General features: G+C 49.0%; 2 protein-coding genes across 4 annotated transcripts; both read right to left on the reverse strand.

Moving 5' to 3' along the window:
- Window positions 1-332: 332 nt before the first annotated feature.
- Window positions 333-19,840, reverse strand: PIGS (phosphatidylinositol glycan anchor biosynthesis class S). Of its 2 annotated transcripts, XM_025361964.1 has the most exons (12): window positions 19,211-19,840; window positions 18,798-18,937; window positions 18,602-18,713; window positions 11,318-11,407; window positions 10,930-11,021; window positions 8,924-9,131; window positions 7,246-7,388; window positions 5,740-5,854; window positions 3,792-3,937; window positions 3,130-3,230; window positions 1,803-2,013; window positions 333-1,447 (listed from the first exon to the last, which is right to left on the reverse strand). In XM_025361964.1, exons 1-12 carry the CDS (start codon window positions 19,242-19,244, stop codon window positions 1,172-1,174), a joined length of 1,668 nt encoding a protein of 555 aa, XP_025217749.1. In that variant the 5' UTR covers window positions 19,245-19,840; the 3' UTR covers window positions 333-1,171. The 2 variants fall into 2 exon arrangements, with proteins under 2 accessions (XP_025217749.1, XP_025217750.1); XM_025361965.1 differs by lacking the exon at window positions 18,798-18,937 and having other exon boundaries at window positions 19,211-19,281.
- A 1,011-nt stretch (window positions 19,841-20,851) lies between these two features.
- ALDOC (aldolase, fructose-bisphosphate C) lies at window positions 20,852-24,967 on the reverse strand. 2 transcript variants are annotated; one of them, XM_025362030.1, is made up of 10 exons: window positions 24,505-24,626; window positions 23,699-23,754; window positions 23,145-23,268; window positions 22,847-23,058; window positions 22,676-22,730; window positions 22,420-22,580; window positions 22,220-22,303; window positions 21,793-21,967; window positions 21,461-21,660; window positions 20,852-21,348 (listed from the first exon to the last, which is right to left on the reverse strand). In XM_025362030.1, the coding sequence occupies exons 3-10, from the start codon at window positions 23,254-23,256 to the stop codon at window positions 21,253-21,255; spliced, it is 1,095 nt and encodes a 364-aa protein (XP_025217815.1). In that variant the 5' UTR covers window positions 23,257-23,268; window positions 23,699-23,754; window positions 24,505-24,626; the 3' UTR covers window positions 20,852-21,252. The 2 variants fall into 2 exon arrangements, with proteins under 2 accessions (XP_025217815.1, XP_025217814.1); XM_025362029.1 differs by lacking the exon at window positions 23,699-23,754 and having other exon boundaries at window positions 24,505-24,967.
- Between the last annotated feature and the right edge of the window lie 300 nt (window positions 24,968-25,267).

The raw sequence follows: 25,267 nt of genomic DNA on the forward strand, positions 1-25,267 counted from the left end.
AGCTACTCAGGAGGCTGAGGCAGGAGAATGGCGTAAACCTGGGAGGCGGAGCTTGCAGTGAGCTGAGATCCGGCCACTGCACTCCAGCCTGGATGACAGAGCGAGACTCCGTCTCAATATATATATATATATATATATATATATATATTTTTTTTTTTTGACCTGATGAATTAGTATCTCAGGTAAAAAGCAGATGCTAACAGCCTTGGGCAATCCAGCTAGGAAAGGCACATGGCCACGTGGAAGCAAAGTGGACCTGTGGGCACAGGAGGACAAACACCAGGAAACTGTTACTTACCAGTGAATGCAGAAAGAGTAGAGCTCAGACTTTGTATCATTCCAATTCATATTCAGCCAGTGTTTATTAAGAGCCTAATATACACTAGACACGTTACATGCTGATCACATTTAATCCTCACAACCACCTTGTAAGGGAGACATCATCAGTGCCATTTGAATGAATGAAAAACTGAGGCTCAGAGATATTCAACAGCTTATCCAAAGCTCTCCAGACAATAAGTGCAAAAACAAGGATTTGAATTCAGGACTCTTTGATTCCAAATCTGGAACCTTCTGGAACCTCTGACTCACACACACACACACACACACACACACACACACACCCCCAACACCACGTCCTGAGCTGCTGCCTCCTGGACTTCCACCAGACTGTACCTGACAGACAAAGCTAGCTAGGAGGGAGGGGAGTGAGGGAGAAGGTCCCAGAGGTGACCAATGCCTGACCCCTTCATGACGGCAGGGACTAGGGCTCTCCCACAGGGGTTAGAGAGAAGAGTGGAAGGGAGGGACTTTCCCATAATGCTCCCTCCTCTCAGTGCATGAGTGTGCTATGTTGAGAAATAGGGCAAAAGAACAAACAGTCCATGCCACAGAGGGAGACAGGTAGCAGCCTTATCAAACAAGATAAGGAGACCCGGATGATGTGCCTTTTGGGGCCCCTGGTGGTGGAGGAGGACTGAGCCAGGGGAATGGGAAAGGAAGAAAAGATGAACCCATCTTGGAGTGTTGTACTTTGGTTGCTGGAAAGCCAATAGTGGAGACTGGAGACAAATATTTAAGTCATTCCGGCAGGCCCCATGTACGTGCCTCTCAATCTAACACCGCCCACCTTGGCCAAAAAGGAAGGCTTCCTGTGGAGGAGCTGCCCTGCTCAGTCTGTCTTCTCAGGCTTTTTCCAGGACTTGTGGGTCTCCAGGAAGATCTTGACCAGGGACAGGAGGATGGGCACAGCCATAGGCAGGAAGAGTGGGATGTAGATGGCAAATTTCTGGTCATCAGGGAAATAAAGGAGGTGGAGGAGTGACGGGTCAAAAAAGGCACGCTCAGAGGACGTCACAGCTTCCTGGCTGGCGACAAAGGCAGATGCCAGGTGCCCAGAGGCCAACTCTTCTGCTGACTTCTGGACTGCAGCTACAGCCCTGTATACCTAGGAAGCAGAAGGGATAAGAGGGTATACCAGTAAGTCCCAGGCATTGGTGGAAAGGGTGCTGGGCCTTACTGTGCTTTCCATCTATCAAGGAAGATGCCTGGAGTTCATCCAGGATCTATGGAAGTCTGTCTAAAGGGATATGGTTTATTTTCCTAGGGTCAGCTTGAAACCTCGCACTGTCATCTGCACTCCTGCTGGGGGGCTGGTACTGCTGTCTAGAGGAAGGCTGGGACACTAAAAATGGCAAGCCCACACATACCGTGGACTTCACAGGCTCTCTGGTCTCACCACACTCTGGCCCTCTCTGACTACTCCAGTCCCAAGCTGCAGAATCCATCCCCTGCCCACTTACCTCAGATGCCACATCGTCCTTAATGACAATGTTGCTGATCTTGCCCAGAAGCTGTGCCAGGGAGGTGAGGGTGGTGGTGGCTGTGGCCAGATTCTCCACTGACCGAGCCCAGAGCAGCCGGTCTAGCTCCCAGGTCATTAGCCCTTCACTCTTAGGCCGTGAAAGCAGGCATTTTGGAGGCACCTGGGGCTGGGCAATCCCAAAGAGCAACCTGTAGGAACATCGGAGTAAGATCAAGGTGGCTGAGACCACAGGGTGGGAGATGATGGCTAAGATTTCTCAAATATCTGTCCTAAACCAGTGATTTTCAATCTTACCCAGAACCATAGGGGTTAAAGGGAAGTACCTCAGGGTCTTGGGGCATAAGTGGCAACACCAAGCAAATTGGCCCCAAACCCTGCTTCAACCGGTGTTTCTGCTTTTACCTGTTTCTACATTAGACTTCCAAGATCTTGTTTTTTAAAAAAAGGTTCCATGGCTAAAATACTTCTGATAACACTAACTTAGTTTAATCCTTTCACCTTCTCTACCCTCTCTTTGAACAAATGGGGCCAATGGGACTTAGCATTAAGGGATGATCCAGGACTGCCTTTGCCAAGGCACATGTGCTGTGCTTCTCTAAGCCTGCATCCGTGACAGACACCGCTAGTCAATCAGAAGAACACTCTTTCCTAATGAGCCCAGATACAGCCTTAGAATCCTCAACATAGAGCCTCAGACAGTCACTCTCAATCCATCAGGCAGCACAAGAATTAACAGTTATTTTCTCAAGCAGCCCTAATCACACTCCATGGACCTGACATTCATGAGTCTATTTTTCTTAAAACTGGTTTTGTTGGCCAGGCACAGTGGCTCACGCCTGTAATCCCAGTACTTTGGGAGGCCAAGGTGGGTGGATCATGAGGTCAGGAGTTCAAGACCAGCCTGACCAAGATGGTGAAACCCCGTCTCTCTACTAAAAATACAAAAAATTAGTCGGGTGTGGTGGCAGGCGCCTGTAGTCCCACCTACTCGGGAGGTTGAGGCAGAGAACTGCTTGAACCCGGGAGGCGGAGGGTGCAGTGAGCCAAGATCACGCCATTGCACTCCAGTCTGGGCAACAGAGTGAGACTCCGTCTCAAAAAAAAAAAAAAGAGTTTTGTTACCTACTAGTCCTTAGAAGAAGGATGATGGGATCCCTAGAAATATCCCTTAGATATCCCTTAGACATCCCTGGGGCTGTAGGCACAGCCAAGATATCCCTGCCAGGTAAGACTTGATTCCACTTTGCAACTCCCCTCTATAGCCAAGGAAACTATGTCCCCAAGTGGATCATCCAGGACCTCACCGCAACTGTGCCAGGAACACCTCCATCACTCGCACCATGTCCACCTTGACTCTCACTGGCAGAACTGAGGCATTATAGGTTTTGGAGTCGACATTATATACCTGAAAGGGGGAATGAGATTGCCATAACATCATACCAGGTCCATGTACAGCTCTGCCCTAGGCACTCTGGAGAGAAAAGGAAGACATAATCTCTGCTCTTTAGAAGCTACAAACCTCATGGTATAGCTAATATTTTTTGAGTACCTACTACAGGGAGCATTAAATACATTATCCCAATTAATCCCTTGAAAGTCCGGTAGAACATATTCTTTTCTTATACCATTTTAGAATTCTCCCCCATGAGAAACTTCCAGTCTAACAAGGGAGACAAGGTTCCCAACCTTGCAAGACTCCCACAAATAAGGCCAAGATCTAAGATGGACACAGAATGATCCCAGGTAAGGGCAAAGGGTCATAGTATAGAACACACTAGCAGAAACAAAAGTGAGGCCCGCCAGAAGAGGGGCATGAGCACATGGCACCCTCACCTCCCTGGTGTCTGCCCCTCCCACAGGCTGGACCATGGAAGACACCAGAAGGAAAACAGAAGGAACACAGTTTCAGGGACACCTGCCTGTCCTAGAAGCATGGGCTCTGGGGTCTGCGTAGTGTGACAATTACCATAATGCCACCCCAGCGAGGACTGTGGAAGGCATTGGTGGCCACTGGAGCGCCATCCTTGTCCTGAATGTACAGCGGTGAGTGTGCAAGCTCAGGCACGTAGAGTAGAAAGTTGAGCACAGGGTACAAGGAGGCAGCACTGGATCCTGTGGTGTAAAGACAAGGGAAAGCAGAATATCAAAACATGCTGGACCCGGACCTTAGTCCCAGGTCACCCTCTAACTTGCTGGTCACTCACTCTGGGACTGATTCCCCAACTAACAATCACTAGGATATCCTCCTGTCCAGGGTGTCTCTAGTAAAGGGCTTCAGAATGCTCTCCCGAGATGTGCCACACAGATGGAAACACAGTCCTTAGCTCCAAAACACCCCTGGATTTTCCCTCCTCAAAGGCCCCTTATCTGTCTAAGACAGCTTTCTTGGCCACTCCCACAATGTACCCATATTACTACAGATAGTTTTATGCAAACCAGAAATCTGACCTTATGTCAGTTCCTCGCTTAATATCCTTCAATGGCTAGCCACCCACATTAGGTTAAAGTTCAAACTCCTTAACATGGTCCTTTATGATCTGGCTCCTGTCTGCCTTACCAGCTTCATCTTTGGTCACTCACTCACATTTCAGCCACACTAAACTACTCTGAGCTTCCTGAATGTCTATGCTCTCTCACTCTTCTGCATCTAAGCTCACAGTTCCCCTTGCCTGAAATGCCCTTCTCTTCTCTACTCAGCACTGTCAGTCAATGTTTGCTGAATGAATAAATGAACGGAGGAATTTTCTAAGGCCTCACATGCCACCCCCTAACAATCCCCAGGCCACACTAGCCTGCCTCTGGTGTCTGAGATTCCACAATTAGATATACTTACTTTGGTTTGCCTGTGTTACAGTTCTTAGTCACACTTCCTCTTCTTAGTTTCCACCCGAAAAATGAAACTATAATACTAGCTTCAAGGTTATTCAACCTCAATCAGCAGAACTGTTGATTCAAATCCTGCCCTCAAGTACTTTTGCTGTTGTCTTTCCTATGTGTGTGACAGCCTCTCTCCTAGATGGCTTTTAGGGAGATAGACCCAGTCTAGCCATTCATTTGTAAAAAGTGCTGGGAATCATGTTTAATAAATGCTTTTGAATATGATAGGTGTGAAGATGGAGATATCAACAGAGCCTCATGAAAAAGCATCACCTAGGGCTCAGGCATGGTGGCTCATGCCTATAATCCCAGCATTTTAGGGAGCTGGAGTGGGAAGATCACTCAAGGGGAGTTCAAGACCAGCATGGGCAACACAGTGAGATCCTGTCTCTAAAAAAATTTTTGGGCCGGGCGCGGTGGCTCAAGCCTGTAATCCCAGCACTTTGGGAGGCCGAGACAGGCGGATCACGAGGTCAGGAGATCGAGACCATCCTGGCGAACACGGTGAAACCCCGTCTCTACTAAAAAATACAAAAAACTAGCCGGGTGAGGCGGCGGGCGCCTGTAGTCCCAGCTACTCGGGAGGCTGAGGCAGGAGAATGGCGTAAACCCGGGGGGCGGAGCTTGCAGTGAGCTGAGATCCGGCCACTGCACTCCAGCCCGGGCGACAGAGCCAGACTCCGTCTCAAAAAAAAAAAAAAAAAAAAATTTTTGAAAATTAGCCAAGTGTAGTGGCACATGCCTATAGTTCTAGCTACTCAAGAGGCTGAAGTGGGAGGACCACTTGAGTCCAGGAGTTGGAGGCTGCAGTGAGCCATGACTGTGCCACTGCACTTTAGACTGGGCAACAGAGCAAGGTCTTGTCTCAAAAAGACGAAAAAAGGAGCCTCAATCTCCGCAGTCTCCTCAGACCAACCCAACCTGGGAACCGTCACTGTATATAATCCACCTCCAACTCCCGTCCCCCACCCAGCTGAGCCGTTAGGGTCCCTCCCTAGCCTGGCAGAAAAGAAAGACCCTCATCCTTAGGTGCTCACCCAGCCGGGACTCCACTGGGTTGATGACATGGGGGAGGTTGTGCATGTCCAAATAGTAGCTGGAGGAAGCTGAGTCAAAGCGGGGGTTCACCCCCAACATTGCATAGTAAAGAATCTGTAGAGGAAAGAGGGAGTGGTTACTTTGTTTAGATTTATATTCTACTTTCTCCCAAAAAAGATTTGAGGAGCCTTAAAAAAGATACAATCAGGACAAGGCAACATATAAGAGACAAAACCAGGGCTGAGAGAAAATAGTTGTAGAAGAAAATAGCAAAGCCAAGGGTAAAGTGAATAAACTAAATACATGCTTTAAAAACCACGTATTTTACCAGGTTTCCTAACAGTCTACACTAAGAGAGAAACAAAGAATAGCATAATTCAGTGTCTACAAGATCAAATCAAGCCAGTTATTCAGAAGCAATTACTCCCACTAGGAAGACCTGATAAAAATTTCTCCCACGTGTTTTCTCTACAAGGACACAGCGTGATACAGAAAGCTACATTCTTCAGTTTTTTTTTTTTTTTTTTGGAGACGGAGTCTCACTCTGTTGCCAGGCTGGAGTGCAGTAGTATGATCTCGGCTCACTGCAAACTCCGCCTCCTGGGTTCAAGCGATTCTCCTGCCTCAGCCTTCCGAGAAGCTGGGACTACAGGTGTGCGTCACCATGCCCAGCTAATTTTTACATGTTTGTAGAGATGGGGTTTCATCATGTTGGCCAGGATGGTCTCAATCTCCTAACCTCGTGATCTGCCTGCCTCAGCCTCCCAAAGTGCTGGGATTACAGGCGTGAGCCACCGCACCCGGCCCTTCACATCTTTATTATTACCACAATAACAAATTTCAGGAAGCTTTTTTTCTAAAAACTAAATTCCTTAAGAATGGCTCTGCTGGGCTCCGTCACTCAGGCCTCTCACTTTGGGAGGCCAAGGCAGGCGGATCACGAGGTCAAAAGATTGAGACCATCCTGGCCAACATGATGAAACCCCGTCTCTACTAAAAATACAAAATCAGCTGGGCATGGTGGCACGCACCTGTAATCCCAGCTACTCAGGAGCCTGAGTCAGGAGAATCACTTGAACCTGGGAGGCGGAGGTTGCAGTGAGCTGAGATCATGCCACTGCACTCCAGCAGCCTGGCAATAGAACAAGACTCTGTCTCAAAAAAAAAAAGCATGGGTCATGGCATTAACATCATTAACATCTAAGCACAACTGGTGAGTACAGGTCTAGAGGGAGCCATAGGAAGGTGGTTTGTTAACAAGCACAGACAAATTCCCTCAACCGAATGCCAAGGAGGTAGAGACACTAGAATCTGCCCTCAATGGATGGATGGACACAGATGAGGGCACACACACACCCCCAGTACCCGCCCTTATGACACTCACATACATATACACACAGGAAATTCCTAGCAAATCAGCAAGCTCTAAGAGATGGAGGAACGGACTGCACTTGTAAATATGTATGGACGCTGAAAAGGACTCCTCAACTTGCTCCCGGTCTCACCTGAGAGTCCACAGAGAAGTTGCCAGCGGCACTGAGGGCATTCAGGAAAGGTTGCACATAGCGCCGCACAGCTCCCTCAATGTCCCAGTGGACGTCATGGGACTTGGGGTCTGGGTTGAGTAAACTGAAGGTGATCTCATAGCCTACAGAAACAGAAGTCAGGGAAGTCAGAGACTCTTGTGAAGAGGGGTCGCCCGTACTCCCGGCTGAGCTGAACTTGTTTCTCCTCTGGAATGGGGCTGCTTTCCATTATGGAACCAAAAGGAGGCCAAAACTGGGATGAGGAACACTGAGTAAGAAAAAGCTGCCGGGCACTGTGGCTCACGTCTGTAATCCCGGCACCTTGGGAGACTGAGGCAGACGGATCACTTGAGGCCAGGAGTTCAAGACCAGCCTGGCCATCATGGAGAAACCCCATCTCTACTAAAAATACAAGTATCAGCCGGGCGTGGTGGCTCACGCTATAATCCCAGCACCTTGGGAGGCCGAGGCAGGCAGATCACTTGAGGTCAGGAGTTCAAGACCAGCCTGGTCAACATGGTGAAACCCCGTCTCTACTAAAAATACAAAAATTAGCTGGGCGTGGTAGTGGGCACCTGTAATCCCAACTGTTCAGGGGGCTGGGGCAGGGGAATCGCTTGAACCCAGGATGCAGAGGTTGCAGTGAGACAAGATCGCGTCACTGCACTCCAGCCTGGATGACAGGAGGCTCCATCTCAAAAAATAAAAAATAAAAAGAGGCCGGGTGCGGTGGCTCAAGCCTGTAATCCCAGCACTTTGGGAGGCCGAGACGGGCAGATCACGAGGTCAGGAGATCGAGACCATCCTGGCTAACCCGGTGAAACTCCGTCTCTACTAAAAAATACAAAAAACTAGCCGGGCGAGGTGGCAGGCGGCTGTCCGAGTAGTCCCAGCTACTCGGGAGGCTGAGGCAGGAGAATGGTGTAAACCCGGGAGGCGGAGCTTGCAGTGAGCTGAGATCCGGCCACTGCACTCCAGCCTGGGCGACAGAGCGAGACTCTATCTCAAAAATAAATAAATAAATAAATAATAAATAAAATAAAAATAAAAATAAAAAAATTAGCCAGACATGATGGCATGCGCCTCACCTACTCAGGAAGCTGAGGAGTGAGAATCACTTGAACCTGGCAAGCAGAGGTTGTGGTGAGCCAAGATCGCGCCACTGCACTCCAGTCTAGGCAACAGACCAAGACTCTGTCTCAAACAAACAAAAAAAAAATAGGCCAGGTGCGGTGGCTCATGCCTGTAATCCCAGCACTTTGGGAGGTCGAGGTGGGCAGACCATGAGGTCAGGAGATCAAGACCATCCTGGCTAACACAGTGAAACCCCGTCTCTACTAAAAATACAAAAAAATTAGCCGGGAGCCTGTAGTCCAAGCTACCTAGGAGGCTGAGGCAGGAGAATGGCGTGAACCCAGGAGGTGGAGCTTGCAGTGAGCCTATATTGAGCCACTGCACTCCAGCCCAGGCAACAGAGCAAGACTCCGTCTCAAAAATAAATAAATAAATAAAATAATAATAATAATAATAACATAAAATAAATAAGAAAAAAAATGAGACTAGAGAAGAAAAGAGAAAGAAGCTGGCCTGCAGATTTCCCTCCTGCCCCACGTAATTCATTTCCTCTCCCTTCCTGTAGCAAAGCCTGGTGCCCTACCCAAGCTGGACTTGAGAGGCCGCCTCTTCTCAGCGCTCCACTTGTCCTCTGGAAGGTGGTCAGCCAGAGCAGCAGCAAGCACGTCCTCAGTCAAAGACATGGCCTGGGCCACCTGGACTATGCGGCGGCCAATGATGTTAAAGGCCTCCCGGTGCATTATCCCCCGTACCACTGCTGTCCTCTTGGGCCCAATGTAGCTCATCATGTTCTGTGGGAGTGAGCAAGGGACAGAATGCCCACGGCTCAGAAAAGAAAGCCGAAAAGCACCCTGGCTCCTGTTATTCCGAATCTGCCCCTTTGCCAGTGACCAACAGGTTTGCACCTCTCTTGAGATTCATGAGCTATTAATTCAGCATTTCTGAGCTATGAGTATATGTTGACTGTTTTCATTTGTTTCCATTCCCTTCTCTTTCCCAGTAGACGTGGGTCCAGGCAGCATCTAACTCTTTGGGGGCTGGACAAATGGTGAAATGGAAACTCAGAGATGGCATACTGAGCAAGAAAAGCAGAATAAACTGACAACTGGAGAGTCTGATATAAAAATGGCACATGGCAAAGAAACAAGTATTCACAATAGCATTATTTCTAGCAGTAAAACATAGAAATAATCCAAATGTCCATGAGCAGTAGAATGGATAAATTACGTTTATGTTTATACAATGATACATAGATTCAACTATATAATTATGGATGATTCTCTCAACTATAAATGTTGAACAAAATAAAAGTGGCAGGGGAACATGTGCTATATTCCACCATTTATATAAATTCAAAAATGTAAAATTAAATACACTGTTTACAGAGATACAACATATGTGATCAAACTCTAAGGAAAAGCAAGAAAATTACACACACAAAATCTGGTTGCCTTGGGCTGAAAGGGAATGGAATATAACCATGGAAGTACACACTGTGCTACTGCACTGCAGTTTGTGAGTTGGGGGTGGGGATGGGGATGTTCATTAACATTTTCTTTAGTCTTTTTATAAAAATTAAATGTTTGATTATAAATTTGTTTTGAGACAGAGTCTCACTCTGTCGCCCAGGCTGGAGTGCAGTGGCACTATCTCGGCTCACTGCAACCTCCGCCTCCTGGGTTCAAGTGATTCTCCTGCCTCAGCCTCCCGAGTAGCTGGAACTACAGGCACCCACCACCATGCCTGGCTAATTTTTGTGTTTTTCGTAGAAATGGGGTTTCACCATGTTGACCAGGCTAATCTCGAACTCCTGACCTCAGGTGATCCACCCACCTCAGCCCCCCAAAGTGCTGGGATAACAGGTACACGCCACCATGGCTGGCCAATTCTTGTATTGTTAGTAGAGATGGGGAGTGCAGTGGCATGATATTAGCTCACTGCAACGTCCACCTCCCAGGCTCAAGCGATCCCCCCACCTCAGCCTCCAAAAGTAACTGGGACTACCACATCCAGCTATTTTTTTTTATTTTTTGTAGAGATAGGGTTTTGCCATGTTGCCTAGGCTGGTCTTGAACCCCTGAGTTCAAGCAAACTGCCCGCCTCAGCCTCCCAAAGTCCTGGGATTACAGTGTGAGCCACCAGACCCAGCCAGCATTCTTTATTAAAAATATGTGGAGGCTGGGTGCAGCTCACGCCTGTAATCTCAGCACTTTGGGAGGCTGAGGCAGGTGGATCACAAGGTCAGGAGTTTGAGACCAGCCTGACTAACATGGTGAAACCCCATCTCTACAAAAAATATAAAAATTAGCCGGGCATGGTGGCACATGCCTGTAATTCCAGGCACTCAGGAGGTTGAGGCAGGAGAATCACTTGAACCTAGGAGGCGGAGACTGCAGTGAGCCGAGATCCTGCCACTGCACTCCAGCCTGGGCAACAGAGCAAGACTCCATCTCAAAAAAAAAAAAAAAAAATTGGAGACTTTTCTGTAGCAAATGGAAGAAATGGGTAGCAATGATGCAAGAAGGAGGTGACCCAGGAGTCCACGAGCTGAAGGGATAAGGCAAAGTTGCAGCCTCTCTGTTACCCTACCTGGGGAAGAAGTGAGGAGTGTTCAGAGATCACATACACAGTCAGGGAGCCCTCCGCTTGCTCCTGAGGCTCATCTAACATGGCTTCTGCCTCTGGGGACAAGAACAGGTGGTACACTAAGAGCAAAACACCATTCCATCTCCCCCCAGCCCCAGAGAATGCCTAACCTACCCCTTCACTCACATTCAGCTGACACAGTGGTCAGGCTTGGGTAAGCCAATCAACCTCTCTGGCCCCTCAGTGGACTGGGCTGAATCCTACAGTTCCTCATTCTCAGCATTCCCAGAGAGGTTTTGGAGGGAAGTCAAAGTATGGGAACTATGCACTTAGAGATCAGAAGGAAAAAGAGAGCTTCACATTAAAATGGTGTGCTCATCCCTTCCCATACCTTGTACACTGCCCGATGACAGGGCCTCCTCCTCATGGTCCAAAGCCCTCCGATAGGCCTTCTGGAAACGGCATTTGATTTTCATTTTGTCTGGGAGGGTTAAGAAGTAGCACGATGAAAAGGGCAAGCATCAGGCCTCTGCTCACCTTCCCAGACCTAACACTGTCCAGCATCTGAGGACAGCAAGATGGCTGTTTACAGAAAAAGACCAAACAGCTGCAGCCAACTCTAATGATTTCTGCATAGATGATATCAAACACATGACACCCGTTTCTCCCATCTGCCCCAGCTCTTGCCTTCACCTCTGCACACACTGGTCCTTCAGCTTGAAGTGTCTTCCCACTGGGAAATCTATTTCAATAGTCATTACATTAATAGGCAAAAGGAGAAAAACCATATGGCCATTCCAATCACTGCCCCAAAATAATTAAATTCAGTGAACATTCCTGATAAAAAACAAAACACACAGGCTGGGCACGGTGGCTCATGCTTGTAATCCCAGCACTTTGGGAGGCTGAGGTGGGCAGATCCCTTGATCTCATGATGGAGATCAGCCTGGGCAACATGACGAAACCCCATCTCTACAAAAATACAAAAATTAGCCAGGTATGTGCCAGACATGGTGGCTCACACCTATAATCCCAGCACTTTGGGAGGCCAAGGCGGGTGGATCACCTGATGTCAGGAGTTCGAGACCAGCCTGGGCAACATGATGAAACCCCATCTCTACTAAAAATACAAAAAATTAGCTGGGTGTGGTGGTAGCTACTCGGGAAGCTTAGGCAGGAGAATCGCTTGAACCCAGAAGGTGGAGGCTGCAGTGAGCCAAGATCACACCATTGCACTCCAGCCTGGGCAACAAGAGCGAAACTCCATCTTAAAAAAAAACAAACAAGGCCGGGCACGGTGGCTCAAGCCTGTAATCCCAGCACTTTGGGAGGCCGAGACGGGCGGATCATGAGGTCAGGAGATCGAGACCATCCTGGCTAACACGGTGAAACCCTGTCTCTACTAAAAAATACAAAAAACTAGCCGGGCGAAGTGGCGGGTGCCTGTAGTCCCAGCTACTCGGGAGGCTGAGGCAGGAGAATGGCGTGAACCCGAGAGGAGGAGCTTGCAGTGAGCTGAGATCCAGCCACTGCACTCCAGCCTGGGTGACAGAGCAAGACTCCGTCTCAAAAAAAAAAAAAAAACAAACAAACAAAAAAAAGCCAGGTATGGTAGTGCACGCCTGTAGTCCCAACTACTTAGGAGGTTGAGGTGGGAGGATGACTTGAGCCTGGGAGGCAGAGGTTGCAGTGACCTGAGATCGCACCACTGCACTCTAGCCAGGGCAATAGAACCAGACCTTGTCTCAAAAAAAATTAAAAACAGAAAACTACACAGTTAATGACAAAACATTAAACATAATTCTATAAAGTTAGTAATAAAACAAGGATGCTTGCTACCTCCTCTATTCTCATTGTTATTCAGTATTGTTCTTTCTGAAGTTCTTTACCAATGTAATATGTGAAGAAAGAGAAAGAAAACTTGTAACTATCGGAAAGAAACAGATAAAATGGCCACTTTGAAGTAGCATAATTATTTCTCAAGAAAATCAAAGAGAACCAACTGAAAAACTATTAGAACTAGTAACTGTTCAATAAGATGACTAGATACAAGAATATGCAAGAATCAATACCTGCATAAATACCAGCAATATCCAATTAGAAACATCTTTTAAAACCTCCATCACATTAACAATGAAAGTATAAAAATACCCAGGAATAAATGTATAAAACTATAAGAAGAAAACTTCAAAGACTTTACTGAAGGACATAAAATATCTGAATAAAATGGAAAAGCATACAAGGCCCCTAGATGAATATTATAAAGATGTCATATTATAAAGACTAAATATTATAAAGATGCCAACTCTCCCCAAATTAATCTATATGTGTAAGGCAAACCCGAAGGGATTTTTTTGCCTTCTGAAACTTGACAAGCTAAACCTAAAATTTATTGAAAAAGTTCCTCTTTTCTTTATAAAAGAATTCCAGGTCATATATTTCTTCCAGGAAGAAGAAATGACAGAATTCTAAAAGTCACTAATTTGGCCGGGTGTGGTGGCTGATGCCTGTAATTCCAGCACTTTAGGGTCCGAGGTGGGAAAATTGGTTAAGCCCAGGAGTTTGAGACCAGCTCGGGGAACATAGTGAGACCCCGTCTCTACAAAAAAATTTAAAAATTAGCTGGGGACAGGTGCAGTGGCTCACGCTTGTAATCCCAGCACTTGAGGAGGCCAAGGCAGGCAGACAGCTTGAGGCCAGGAGTTCAAGACCAGCCTGGCCAACATGGTGAAACCCCATCTCTACTAAAATTACAAAAATTAGCCGGGCATGGTGGCTGTGCGCCTATAATCCCAGCTACTCAGGAGGCTGAGGCAGGAGAATCACTTGAACCCAGGAGGCGGAGGATGCAATGAGCTGAGATCGCACCACTGACAGAGTGAGACCCTGTCTCAAAAAATAAATAAATAAATAAATAAAATAAAAAATTAGCTGGGCACAGTGGCACATTCTTATAGTCCCAGCTACTTGCGAGCCTGAGGTAAGAGGACCACTTGAACCCAGGAGTTCAAGGTTACAGTGAGCTATGATTGGGCCACTGCACTTCAGCCTGAGTGTCAGACCCTATCTCAAAAACAAAAAAAAAAAAAAAAAAGAAAGGACCCCTTCTCTACTTTTTTTTAATCTGGCTCTGGCTCTGTTGCCCAGACTGGAGAACAGCAGCGGGATCCTGGCTCACTGCAACATCCGCCTCTCTGTTTCAAGCAATTCTTCTACCCCAGCCTCCCAAGTAGCTGGGATTACAGGCATGTGCCACCATACCCAGCTAATTTTTGTATTTTTAGTAGAGACAGGGTTTTCCCATGTTGAGCAGGCTGGTCTTGAACTCCTGACCTCAAGTGATTTGCCCGCCTCAGCCTCCCAAAGTGCTGGGATTACAGGCATGAGCCACCGCGCCCGGCCTACTTTTTTTTGTTTTTTTGAGACAGTGTCCCGCTCTGTCTCCCAGGCTGGAATGCAGTGGCGCAATCTTGGCTCAATGCAACCTCCGCCTCCTAGGTTCAAGCAATTCTCCTGTCTTGGACTCCGGAGTAGCTGGGACTACAGGCGCACACCACCACACCTAGCAAATTTTTGTATTTTTAGTGGAGACGAGGTTTCACTATGTTGCCAGGCTGGTCTGAAACTCCTGACCTCAAATGATCCCCCGCCTTGGCCTCCCAAAGTTCTGGGATTACAGACATAAGCCACTGTGCCTGGCCACACACCGGTAGTCCTAGCTACTTGGGAGGCTGACGTGGGGGAGGACTGATTGAGCCTAGGATTTCAAGGCTGCAGTAAGCAATGATTGAGCCACTGAACTGTAGTCTGCGTGACAGAGTGAGACCTTGTCTCTAAAAAACATAAAAATTAAAAAAAGCACTATCTTGTGACTGCTAATGAAATGGATTCCATGATCAAATAGATGCTAAAAATATCATGTAAAAGGTTGATGAGAAACTCTAAAATAGAGAGATTAGGCTGACAATACCTGAACTCACTACATAATCTTTGCATCACCCAAAATGGAACAGGGCTAGCCATTAAGTGCTACAGGATACAACACAATAGGAAGTACACTGCACCACCTATAATGTATTCTCATCCAAAAAATTGAACCTGGCTTTAATCAAACCTCTAGATCTAACTAACAGTTTATAAGAAATATGGATGCTAGAGGAATGAGTTAAATTAAACTGTGAGGAAGCTACTTCCCAAATCCCAAATGTGAGATGTTCTATAAAATAAATGACCTGGTTTCTCCAACAAATCAATGGTGTGAAAGAAATGTATGGGGGTAGGGTGGGGGGAGCTGACATAAAATAAAAGTGACAAAAAGACAAATGCAACTTATTGATTCTGATGGAATAAACCATCTGTGAAAGGATACCTTGGAGATAACTGGAGAGATCTAAATACAGACTGAGAATTAGGTGATATTAAGGAATCACTGCTAACTTAGGTATGATAATGGTAGTCACGTTTAAAAAAGAAACAAAAAAGCTTCAATGGCTTCCCTTCTTATCTAGAATAAAAGCCTAGAATGCAAATTCTCAAAATGACCTACCAGGCCCTAAGTGATTCAGCCCCCTTCTACTGTTCTGGTTTTATTTCATTTCCTCTTTCTCTCTTCCTCATTCAACCCAGTGAAGCCACAAGGAGATTCTTACTGCTCCTGAAAGGCACAACACTTGCTCTTAACTCAGGATCTTAGACTTGCTTTTCCCTCTGCCAAGATGCTCTTCCTCCAGATATCTGCACAGTCTATTCCCTTGCCTTTTAGGTATTTACTCAAATGTCCTCTTTTCAATGAGACCTCCCTTGTCCACCCGATCTAAAACTGCAATCCCCTCCCATTCCTCAAGAAAATTCCCTCTCCTCCTGTCCTCCTCTATTTTTCTTCTATCACCATCTAACATACATTTGACTTACTTGTCTTTTTTCTTTTTTTTCTTTATTTTTTTTGAGATGTAGTCTGTGTCACCAAGGCTAGAGTGCAGTGGTGGGATCTTGACTCACTGCTACTTCCGCCCCACAGGTTCAAGCGATTCTCCTGCCTCAGCCTCCCAAGTAGCTGGGATTACAGGTACCCACCACCATGCCTGGCTAATTTTTGTATTTTTAGTAGAGATGGGGTTTCACCATGTTAGCCGGGCTGGTCTTGAACTCCTGATCTCAAGTGATCTGCCTGCCTTGGCCTCCCAAAGTGCTGGGATTACAGGCGTGAGCCACCACGTCCGGCTTTGTCTTTTTTATTGTCTTCTTGTCTGTTTTTTTCACTGCTATATCTCTAGTAACTAGCACTGTATCTGACATAGGTACACAATAAATACTTGTTGAATAAATGAACAACCCTATTACTACCTCTGGCTAACAGATGAGGAAACCGAGGTTTAGAGAAGTTAACAACCTTACTCCCTTACTCAAATTTACACAAATAAGTGGCAGAATGAGGCTTGAATCCAGCTCTCTGATCCCAAATTCCATACTCTTGGTCACCCTTTAAATGTGTTGCCTATACTATACGTTTACACTATACCCATATTACTGAACACTGTGTCATCAAATATGAAGAAATCCATGATAAACTGAAAACAATCAAATTTCAAACTAGTGAGGGATAGTCCAATTTTTGTTTAGAAAACAAGAAGTTTGGCTGTACGTGGTGGCTCACATCTGTAATCCCAGCACTTTGGGAGGCTGAGGCAGATGGATCACCTGAGGTCAGGAGTTCGAGACCAGCCTAGCCTAGCCAACATGGTGAAACCCTGTATCGACTAAAAATACAAAAAATTAGCTGGGCGTGGTGGCAGGCGCCTGTAATCCCAGCTACTCCAGAGGCTGAGGTAGGAGAATCGTTTGAACCCAGGAGGCAGACGTTGCAGTGAGCCAAGATTGTGCCATTGCACTCCAGCCTGGGCAACAAGAGCCAAACTCCATCTCAAAAAAAAAAAAAAAGAAAGAAAACAAGAAGTTTGTGTGTGTACAGAGGCTGAACCATACAAAATATGATTAAAAAAAAAAAAAAGTTTTAACCAGCCAGGTGTGGTGACTCTCACTTGTAATCCCAGCACTTTGGGAGGTCGATCACTTGAGCCCAGGAGCTCGAGACCAGCCTGGGCAACACGGCAAAACCCTGTCTCTACTAAAAATACCAAAACAAATCAGCTGGGTGTGATTGTGTGTGGCTGTAGTCCCAGCTACTGAGGCAGGTGGGCTGAGGTGGGAGGATCGCTTGAGCCCAATAGATCAAGGCTGCAGTGGGCCCTGATCGTGCCACCATACTCCAGCCTGGGCAACAAAGAGAGACCCGTTCTCAAAAAAAAAAAAAAAAATGTTTTCACCAAGGCTAAAGAACTAAAAAGTAAATGGCACACAGGTGCCTCATGCTCTAGACTCAGCCCAAATCTCCAGTCATTCCCAGTCTTTCACTACACATTCCAGTAAGGCAAAACTGCTCATAGGTACCCCAATATGCTGATTCACCCCTCCACACTTTCACACAGGAGTATAGTTTGTTGGTTAAAAGCTTGAACACTGGAATCAGTCAGGCCTGGATTTAAATCCCAGTTCCATCTCTTACTAGCTGCATGATCTTGGACAAGTTAAATTCTCTAAGCCTCAGTTTCTTCATTTATAAAATGGGGATCATATCATTAGAAAGGATTAAATGAGGCAACACATATAAAGTGCTTCACCTAGTTTCTGGCACACAATGAGCAACAACTATTAGCTATCCTTATACTATCTCATGCTATTCACTCTGCCTGAAATTCTCTCCCTCCCTTTCCCATTTAACCTGAATTCCCACACATCCTTTAAAAATCCGACTTAAGAATTATATCTCTCAAAACTTTCTCTGCCTTTCTTTCCTCCCAGTTGGTTAATACTCTTTATTAAGTGCAATCCCTGTTTCTTGTATACTTCTACTGTAATTTATTTTATCTTTCTCCCCTACCTATGAATGTCTTGAAACCATTATCAATTTCTTATTAATTCCTAAATTCCTGGTACCTAAAAAAAGTACCCCAGTAAAGTGTTCAATGTTAAACTGAATAGGGGCTGGGCACGGTGGCTCACGCCTGTAATCCCAACACTCTGGGAGGCCGAGGCGGGCGGATCACCTGAAGTCAGGAGTTCGAGAGCAGCATGGCCAACATGGCAAAACTCCATCTCTACTAAAAACACAAAAATTGGTTGGGCGTGGTGTCGCGCGCCTGTAATCCCAGCTATTCCAGTGGCTGAGGCAGGAGGATCGCTTGAACCCGGGAGGCGGAGGTTGCAGTGGGCCGAGATGGCACCACTGCACTCCAGCCTGGGCGACAGAGCGAGGCTCCGTCTCAAAAACTAATAAACAAATAAACTAAATAGGGCCTATATGCAAATCCAATTTAATTTCAAACTCTGTGTTCTTTCCACTACATCCCACCTCCTCCCCTATACCCTGATGGGCATCAACTGCTTCGGATTAGGTAGCCTAACTATCTTATGAGTAAAATTGCTATTTAGTGACCGTGAATTTGAAAGTAGTTTTTTTCTGACCAAACACACTGTTCATTCAGAGAGGTCTTTTAATAGTTTTTAACTGCCTTTATGGTACACCCACGCTCCTCCCACCCAACTTAGCTCTGAACTGAGCTCACACGTCTGAACTGAGCTCACACGTGAAAGGCAGCCCTGACCCCCAGGAACTCACATTTCAGAGGAATCTCTCTTTCATGCACAACGGTGAAGGGCAGCTTCTCCTGGTCGTCCAGGGGCACTGACTCCCGCGTAAACACGACAGTGACAGGCACCATGAGGCGGAGCTATAGGAAGGAGCATCAGGGCCGGCACTGAGTTTCCACCTTACCGGGAGACTGTTCCCCGACCCTCCCGCACGGCAGTCTCACCTGCAGGGCATTCAGTCCACTGATCTGGGAGTAAGGCAACGAAGCCCGGTAGGTCTCCGTGGTCTTCCACCAGAGAGGCAGCCCCAGCACGATGGCCACCGCAGCGAAGAAGAGGGCGGCGCGCTTGCCCCGGACCACCTCTGAGGGCATGGGGAACCGACTGAGGCGTTGGAAACGGGCTAGGGTACCGGCCCCATCTCCGACGCGGAGAAGCCCCAACCACCGGCCTCTACGGGCCCGCGTTCATTGGGATCTCCGTTCGAAGGGACCCGGCCCAAGCCTGAAGGGAATCCCTTCTGAAGAGACCCCCGAGCCCCCCGTCCGCGGGACCTCTCGCACACCACAATCCCCACCCCTGCTATTCCTCCCTTGCCATCAGCTAGCTGCAGGCTCCCACCCGAAGCCCACCGCACCTAGGTCTGTAGCAGCTGGCCCGGCGACCGCCATGCTAGCTTCCGGCTGCTCCGGCCACCGGGGGGCGGAGCTTCGTGAGCCTCACCCAATCGGAACCTCCGCAACGAGGGGGCGGGACCGCGGCGGTGATCGGGGCCAATCGCGAGCGCTACTCCAGACTCGCCGGCGGGGTGGGCGGGTTCCGCTGGGAGCCTCGCTGGGGGTCTAAAAGGAAGTCACCCAGCGGCGGAGGGGCTGCCGATGGGGCGCTCGGGTTTCGGCGCTGTTGGAACGAAGTCCCCCGCTTCCCTGTAGAACACACTCCTAGTCCCTAAATCAAGAGCGCAACCTCTGCAGTCCCTAAATATTAGCTGGGCAACTACAGGCAGCTCCGAGGCTCAATTGTCTCATCTGAAAATGGTGATATTTAGATAAATGAGGCGGTTCTTGTAAGGAGCCTGGCACATGGAAGGCCCTCAAACGTCAGCTGTCACGGTCTTATTATCCTTATCGTAGAGCTCCTCTTGGGGTTCCCTCTCCTCAAGCCTCAAACACGGAGGTAGCAAGCTACTATGTTTTAGCACAATTGGCTCTCTCGCTATCTTAAAATACGTTTTAATTCATTTCCAACTTGGAAAACTCAGGATACTTCACTTAAAAATCTTGAAGTCATGAGCCTGGACTCTAGATGCTGATCACTGCGGTTCAAATCCTGGCTTCATCACTTATAAGGTGAGTGATCGTGAGAAGATCGTTCTGTGCCTCTCTGCGCCTGTTTTCTCTATTAAAATAGGGATGATAGTAATAGTACCTTCTTTATAGAGTTGTATGAAATGTGTGAATACATATAAAGTGATTAGAACATGGTTGGTGCTATGTGCAAGCTATTTCTGTTATTATGTCAGGCCACACAGGATGGAGCATTTGTAGCCTCCCCAGTTGACACAGAGCACACGCAGCTTGTTATCTCATCTTTTTATCTGCCTATACCCAGGTTCTCAGCCTACCTCACAACCCAGCCCAGTGGTCAAAGTTCAGCATGAGGCCTCACCAGAGCTGTCCTTACCCAGACCCTCAAATTGGCTCCCTTTGTGCCCGCTTCTACCCCAAATGAGAATGGGCCATAGCCCTTGGCAACCTCCTAGATGCCCTGCTCAGCCCTGGCAGCCCGCAGAGCCTGGGTTTTCCTCTTTGGGCGGGAGTCCAGGTGCTCGCTAGCGCTTACTGGTGTGGCTCCCCCTAGTGGAACGTGTCAGGTCCCAGTTGGGCTCAACACTGCGAGATGGGAGAGACTCTCCCACCCACTCTTATCCCAGCCTGTCCTGCTGCCTCCCTGCTTTAAGCCTTGCACAAATCTGCCTTCAGGAGTTACCAGTCTGGCCTCACTCCATCCTTCTGTAGCTGCAGCCCAGTGCCACTGATGTGGCAGTCCCTAGAAGACTTGCAATCTTCCTCATTGCCCCACTCCAGACTTGGACATCAAGAGAGCAAGAGCCTGAGCTGGGGATGGGGACTGCATGTGCCTTCCTCCATAAACTTGAAGCCCAGTAAAACTCAAATCCTACCCTCTCCACCCCCAGAGTCAGAGGGCCCAGAGATAGAATTAGCAGAGATCAGAAACTGGGAGGTGGGAATTTGATGTGTAAAACAGACAGGCAAAGTAGCATGTTTTGCTACCATTTATTTGCTGTATGGTATGTACTCAAGGCATGAGTCAGGGCTTCTGTACTACTCTCTGATCCCAGGAGACAGGGCAAGCAAGAAGGAGAGCCCAAGGAGAAGCTACCCCATCATGGGAAAATTGTGGGAGCTGGCAGAGGTAGGGGGAGACCCAGCCATCCTGCTCTGACTTCTTCTGCCCTCAGTCATGAGGGGCTCCCTATCCTCCCATCCTATGGTCCCAGGTGCAGCAATGAGAGAGGGGGAGGGAGAAGAGAAAGGAAGACAGGTTGGTGCCAGGTGAAGGCATCTCTGCTCTGCATAGCTATTTGGCCCTGGCCATGACTACAAGCAAAAGTGGGTGCAGATGGCTGGGCCAAGGGCTGTGGTATGGAGTAGATACTCAGTAGGCATGGTTGGCAATGTAGAGGGACTGTGCTGCTGCTCCACCATCTTCTCCACTGCCTTCATACTTGCCCTGGGCTGCAAGCCCATTTACCTGCAAAAGGGAGCATGGAGTAAGCAGGCTGAGCCAGCCCGCAGGTGCCAAGCCCTGCCCAGGCTATAGCCTCTGGGTGCTGCCCCACCCACCACCAACTGTAGCTCCCAACCTCAGCCCGCTTGATGAACTCCTCAGTGGCAGCCCCAGCATTGTCCCGTTGCCCTCGCCAGGCATTGAGTGCAGAGGCTTGCAGGGCACGCCCATAGGAGAAGGTAAGCGCCCAGGGCCGGGGAAGGGGGCAGCGGTTGATGGCATTGAGGTTGAGTGATGCCTCCTCTTCGCTCTGACCCCCAGACAGGAAGGTCACTCCTAGTGTGGAGAAAAGAAGACAAACTGACTGGTCACTCCCAATTTTTCCAGGATAGGGAACCCCTGAAGGCCACAAGAAGGACCTGAAGATGGGCCTTAGGGATAGGAGCAGGTTAGGGAGCTCGGTAGTACCTGGGACAGCTGGGGGCACAGTGCGACGCAGGGCAGTGACAGTTGCCATGGCAATCTCCTCTGGGGTATACTTGATAGGACAGGCATGGCCAGGGGTCACCATGTTGGGCTTGAGCAGAGTCCCCTCCAGGTATACATGATGGTCACTCAGGGCCTTGTACACAGCAGCCAAGACCTGGGTGGGGATTAGAGGAGGTTTACTAAGGGTCTGGGCCCCCACTGGTTACTGCTTGATGCTCCCTATCTAGGGGTAGATGGGCACAGACTGTGAGGGCTCAGTAAAGGCTCAGATCACAGGCCTGTGCCAGGATCAAGTGAAAAAGTGCTAGGGGAAAGTGTGCCTGGATCTAAGCTGGGGGCTCTGGGGAACACACACTCCTGCCGAGCTGTCTCTGCAGTATGTTTGTGTGCCCAGGTGTGGACTCACCTTCTCTGTAACATACTGACAACGTTTGAGGTCATGGTCTCCATCAGGCAATATTTCAGGTTCCACAATAGGCACAATGCCATTCTGCAGGCAAGAGCAGAGATGCTTGGGAGGGGCAGTAGGGGAGATGAAGAAAGCCCTGTAACTCTCTCCCCACCAGGCATACAGGGCACCTAGCTCACCACCCTCCCAACACACACCTGCTGGCAGATACTGGCATAACGGGCCAGCACGTTGGCATTATCCAGAATGGCAAGTGCAGAGGGCGTGCGCTCACTGATTTTCAGCACACAGCGCCACTTGGCAAAGTCAGCACCATCCTTCTTATACTGGGCACAGCGTTCTGAGAGCCCATCCAGTCCTGCAAGCACAGTGCTAACCTCATTACTCTGCCCCTCTTTTACCAGCATCAACTATCTAACACCTCTTTGGTCCTCAAGCCCACCCATCCTATACCTTGAGTGGTGGTTTCTCCATCAGTCCCAGCTAGAGGCACCACACCCTTGTCAACCTGTAGGGGAAGAACAAGCAGAGGGTCGAATCCAGGCAGGATTCTCCTTGCTACCCCTCCTACACAAGCTTATTTTCACAGCCAGCTTCCATTCAGAGCAGGGCCGGGGGCTGCACCTTGATGCCCACGACGATGCCCTTATCCTGGATGGTTCGGACGAAGGGAACACCATTATCATCTTTCTGGTAGAGGGTCTCATGAAAGAAAATAACACCTCCAATGCACTTTTTCACACGATCATCAGCACTGAACAGGACCTGGCGGTACAGCCGGCGGTTCTCCTCTGTGTTCTCCACCCCAATTTGGCTCAGCCTCTTGGCCATGCTGCCTGGGGGCAAACAAAGAAAGGCAGTGAGAACATCCCCAGGGTCCCCTAGCCACCTGTACCCTACCTGGCTACAGATGTCCACTTACCTACAGACTCATCCGCAGCCAGAATGCCTTTGCCCGGGGCTACAATCCGGAGGGCAATGTCAGACAATTCCTTCTTCTGCTCAGCAGAAAGGGCTGGGTACGAGTGAGGCATGGTGACAGCTCCCTGGAGTGGAGACAAGATAAAAAAGCCAGACCTCACCCACTACCTCCTCTGCTGCCTCTCCTGGCCAGATGGGCCAAATAGCCTCCCCCATCAAGCAAGGGGCTGGGAACAGGGCAGCAGTCCTTGGCATGAGTCCTGGGCATCAAGTGGCACCAATCCTTCTGACAGCTAGCAAGCTTAGGGCTCCAGTTCCCACATCTCCTTTTGTCCCTGGTAGGCACCCTTCCCAGCCCTGGGGAAAGATGCAGGGTGGGGGTGGGGAGGTGAGCAACCCTGAAGCCACAGGTCTTCTGATGAATCTGCTGCCCAATCGAGGATGCCAACCCTTCTTTCACTGAACTTAGACCCTTGTTGAGGTAGGCAGAAGCCCTGGCTTTTCCAGCTTCCCTTTTCTCATCCTCCACAGGACCCCTAGGGAAAGTGTACTTACTTCCAAGGCTTCAGAATGAGGCAAAAGTACTTATTGCCACCCTCTTCTCTCAGCTTCTAGAGGAAAAGGTTGGAAGAACAGGTAGGGAGTAGGAGTGGCACAAATACCAGTCATAGGCTCCTGCAGCTTCTTTTCTGTACTCCAAACCTGCCTGCCTATGCCTATTGCCTACTCCCACCCAGTACCGGAGGTTGGCCCCGGGGCTGCAGTGTTGTAGGAAAGAGGGCCCAGCGGGTCAGCTGCGTTAGTGTGTGGAGACTGGGGTTAGTGACACCTCCGGGTCATCTCTGTGCCTAGCGAGCACTTCACCTGCGTGGCGGGAGGGATAGCAATAGGAAGACTTCAATTCCCCACAACTCAGATACCCAGACGGGAGGGCAGAGGACCAAGGCTGAAAGGAGTGGAGAGCCTGAGAGAGAGATGAGACTGAGGGGAGGTAATGGTGACGCAGGCTAACCAGGTAGCGGGAGAGACCTAAACTAGTGGGCAGAGAAGGCAGAACTGCAGAGAGGACCTAGCCTAGGAGGAGAGGGAGCAGGCTGAGCAGGAAATGCTCTGGGTAGGAGATGCAGACTCCAAGGAAATATCCAACAAGTAGAGGAGGATTTGGGATTGGAAAAGCTGAGGTTCAGGTGGGAGAGCTGAGGAGGGATAGAACAGGAAAGGTTGAGCCATGGGGTTTCAAGTATGCGGAAAGGAGCGAAGAGCACATCCTGGAGTCCCAGGTAGCAGGACGAGGATGGCAGGGGAAGAGCCAAGGAGACGAAGCGGAGATGTTGAGTGGCTCCTGCCTTGCCTGGCCTTACCTGTGCGCAGCCAGTTAGCAGCCGTAGCCACAAGCACAGCTCGGGTTCTGATCGGCAAACAATTGCGACTGCAGCCCTGGCGCCCTCTGGTAAATGAGGCTGCGGATGCCGCAGAGCTACGTGACTCCTCCGGGGGTGGGGCTGGCACGCCCCGCCCTGACACACCCCCTCCCCAGGACTGGTGTCCGGGGCAAGGCCACGCCCTCAGAGGCGGGGCGGCGAGGTGGAGTGAGCGCCCCGCCAGACATCCGTGACTGTCAGGGACTGCCCTCCCACCTCGTGGAGTCTAGCCATAACCTTGCGTCCATTTCTGCCACTATCCCTTTACCACGTGCCGGGCACTTGCTGGATGTTGGGGATTAAGCTTGGTCTGGTGAAGAGGAGGCACCGAAACAGTAACAACAGGTTGAGTAGGTGGGGCAGAGGCATCATCAAGGTGCCCAAGTTCAGGGCAGGAAGTAATGAACTGAGCTTCTCTGTCCTCACCCCCATATTTGCCAGGGTGTACCCCCGAGGGGGCTGGGGAAAGTAAGAGAATGAAGCCTTTCTGCTTCCTCCAGGCGGTGAGCCAGGGAACAAGCAGTCCAGTGCCCAGAGTTTTGGTGAAAGCAGGGGAAGGGAGGAAGGGCAGGCAGCCTTGGCTTTGGATGCACCAGGAGGTGGAGAGGGATCTATGGAGGGTACCCAGGCAGGAGGCCCAGGCTGCCTCTTCCCTGACTTCATCATCCGCCCCCTCTCACCCAAAAAGTAAGATTCCGTAAGC

Source organism: Theropithecus gelada, chromosome 16, assembly GCF_003255815.1.
Source record: "Theropithecus gelada isolate Dixy chromosome 16, Tgel_1.0, whole genome shotgun sequence".
NCBI classification, from domain to species: domain Eukaryota; kingdom Metazoa; phylum Chordata; class Mammalia; order Primates; family Cercopithecidae; genus Theropithecus; species Theropithecus gelada.

What these genes read in the sequence shown, in the direction of transcription:
- PIGS (XM_025361964.1), bottom strand. Translation starts at nt 19,244, where the DNA reads ATGGCGGTCGCCGGGCCAGCTGCTACAGACCTAG. An exon ending in ACTTCTCTGTGGACTCTCAG is followed by an intron (nt 5,855 to 7,245) that starts GTGAGACCGGGA and finishes TTTCCTCTACAG; the next exon opens with ATTCTTTACTATGCAATGTT. An exon ending in AGGACGATGTGGCATCTGAG is followed by an intron (nt 1,448 to 1,802) that starts GTAAGTGGGCAG and finishes TCTGCTTCCTAG; the next exon opens with GTATACAGGGCTGTAGCTGC.
- ALDOC (XM_025362029.1), bottom strand. Translation starts at nt 23,256, where the DNA reads ATGCCTCACTCGTACCCAGCCCTTTCTGCTGAGCAGAAGAAGGAATTG. An exon ending in GCATCGTCGTGGGCATCAAG is followed by an intron (nt 22,731 to 22,846) that starts GTGCAGCCCCCG and finishes CTTCCCCTACAG; the next exon opens with GTTGACAAGGGTGTGGTGCC. An exon ending in TGTGCCCCCAGCTGTCCCAG is followed by an intron (nt 21,661 to 21,792) that starts GTACTACCGAGC and finishes TCTCCACACTAG; the next exon opens with GAGTGACCTTCCTGTCTGGG.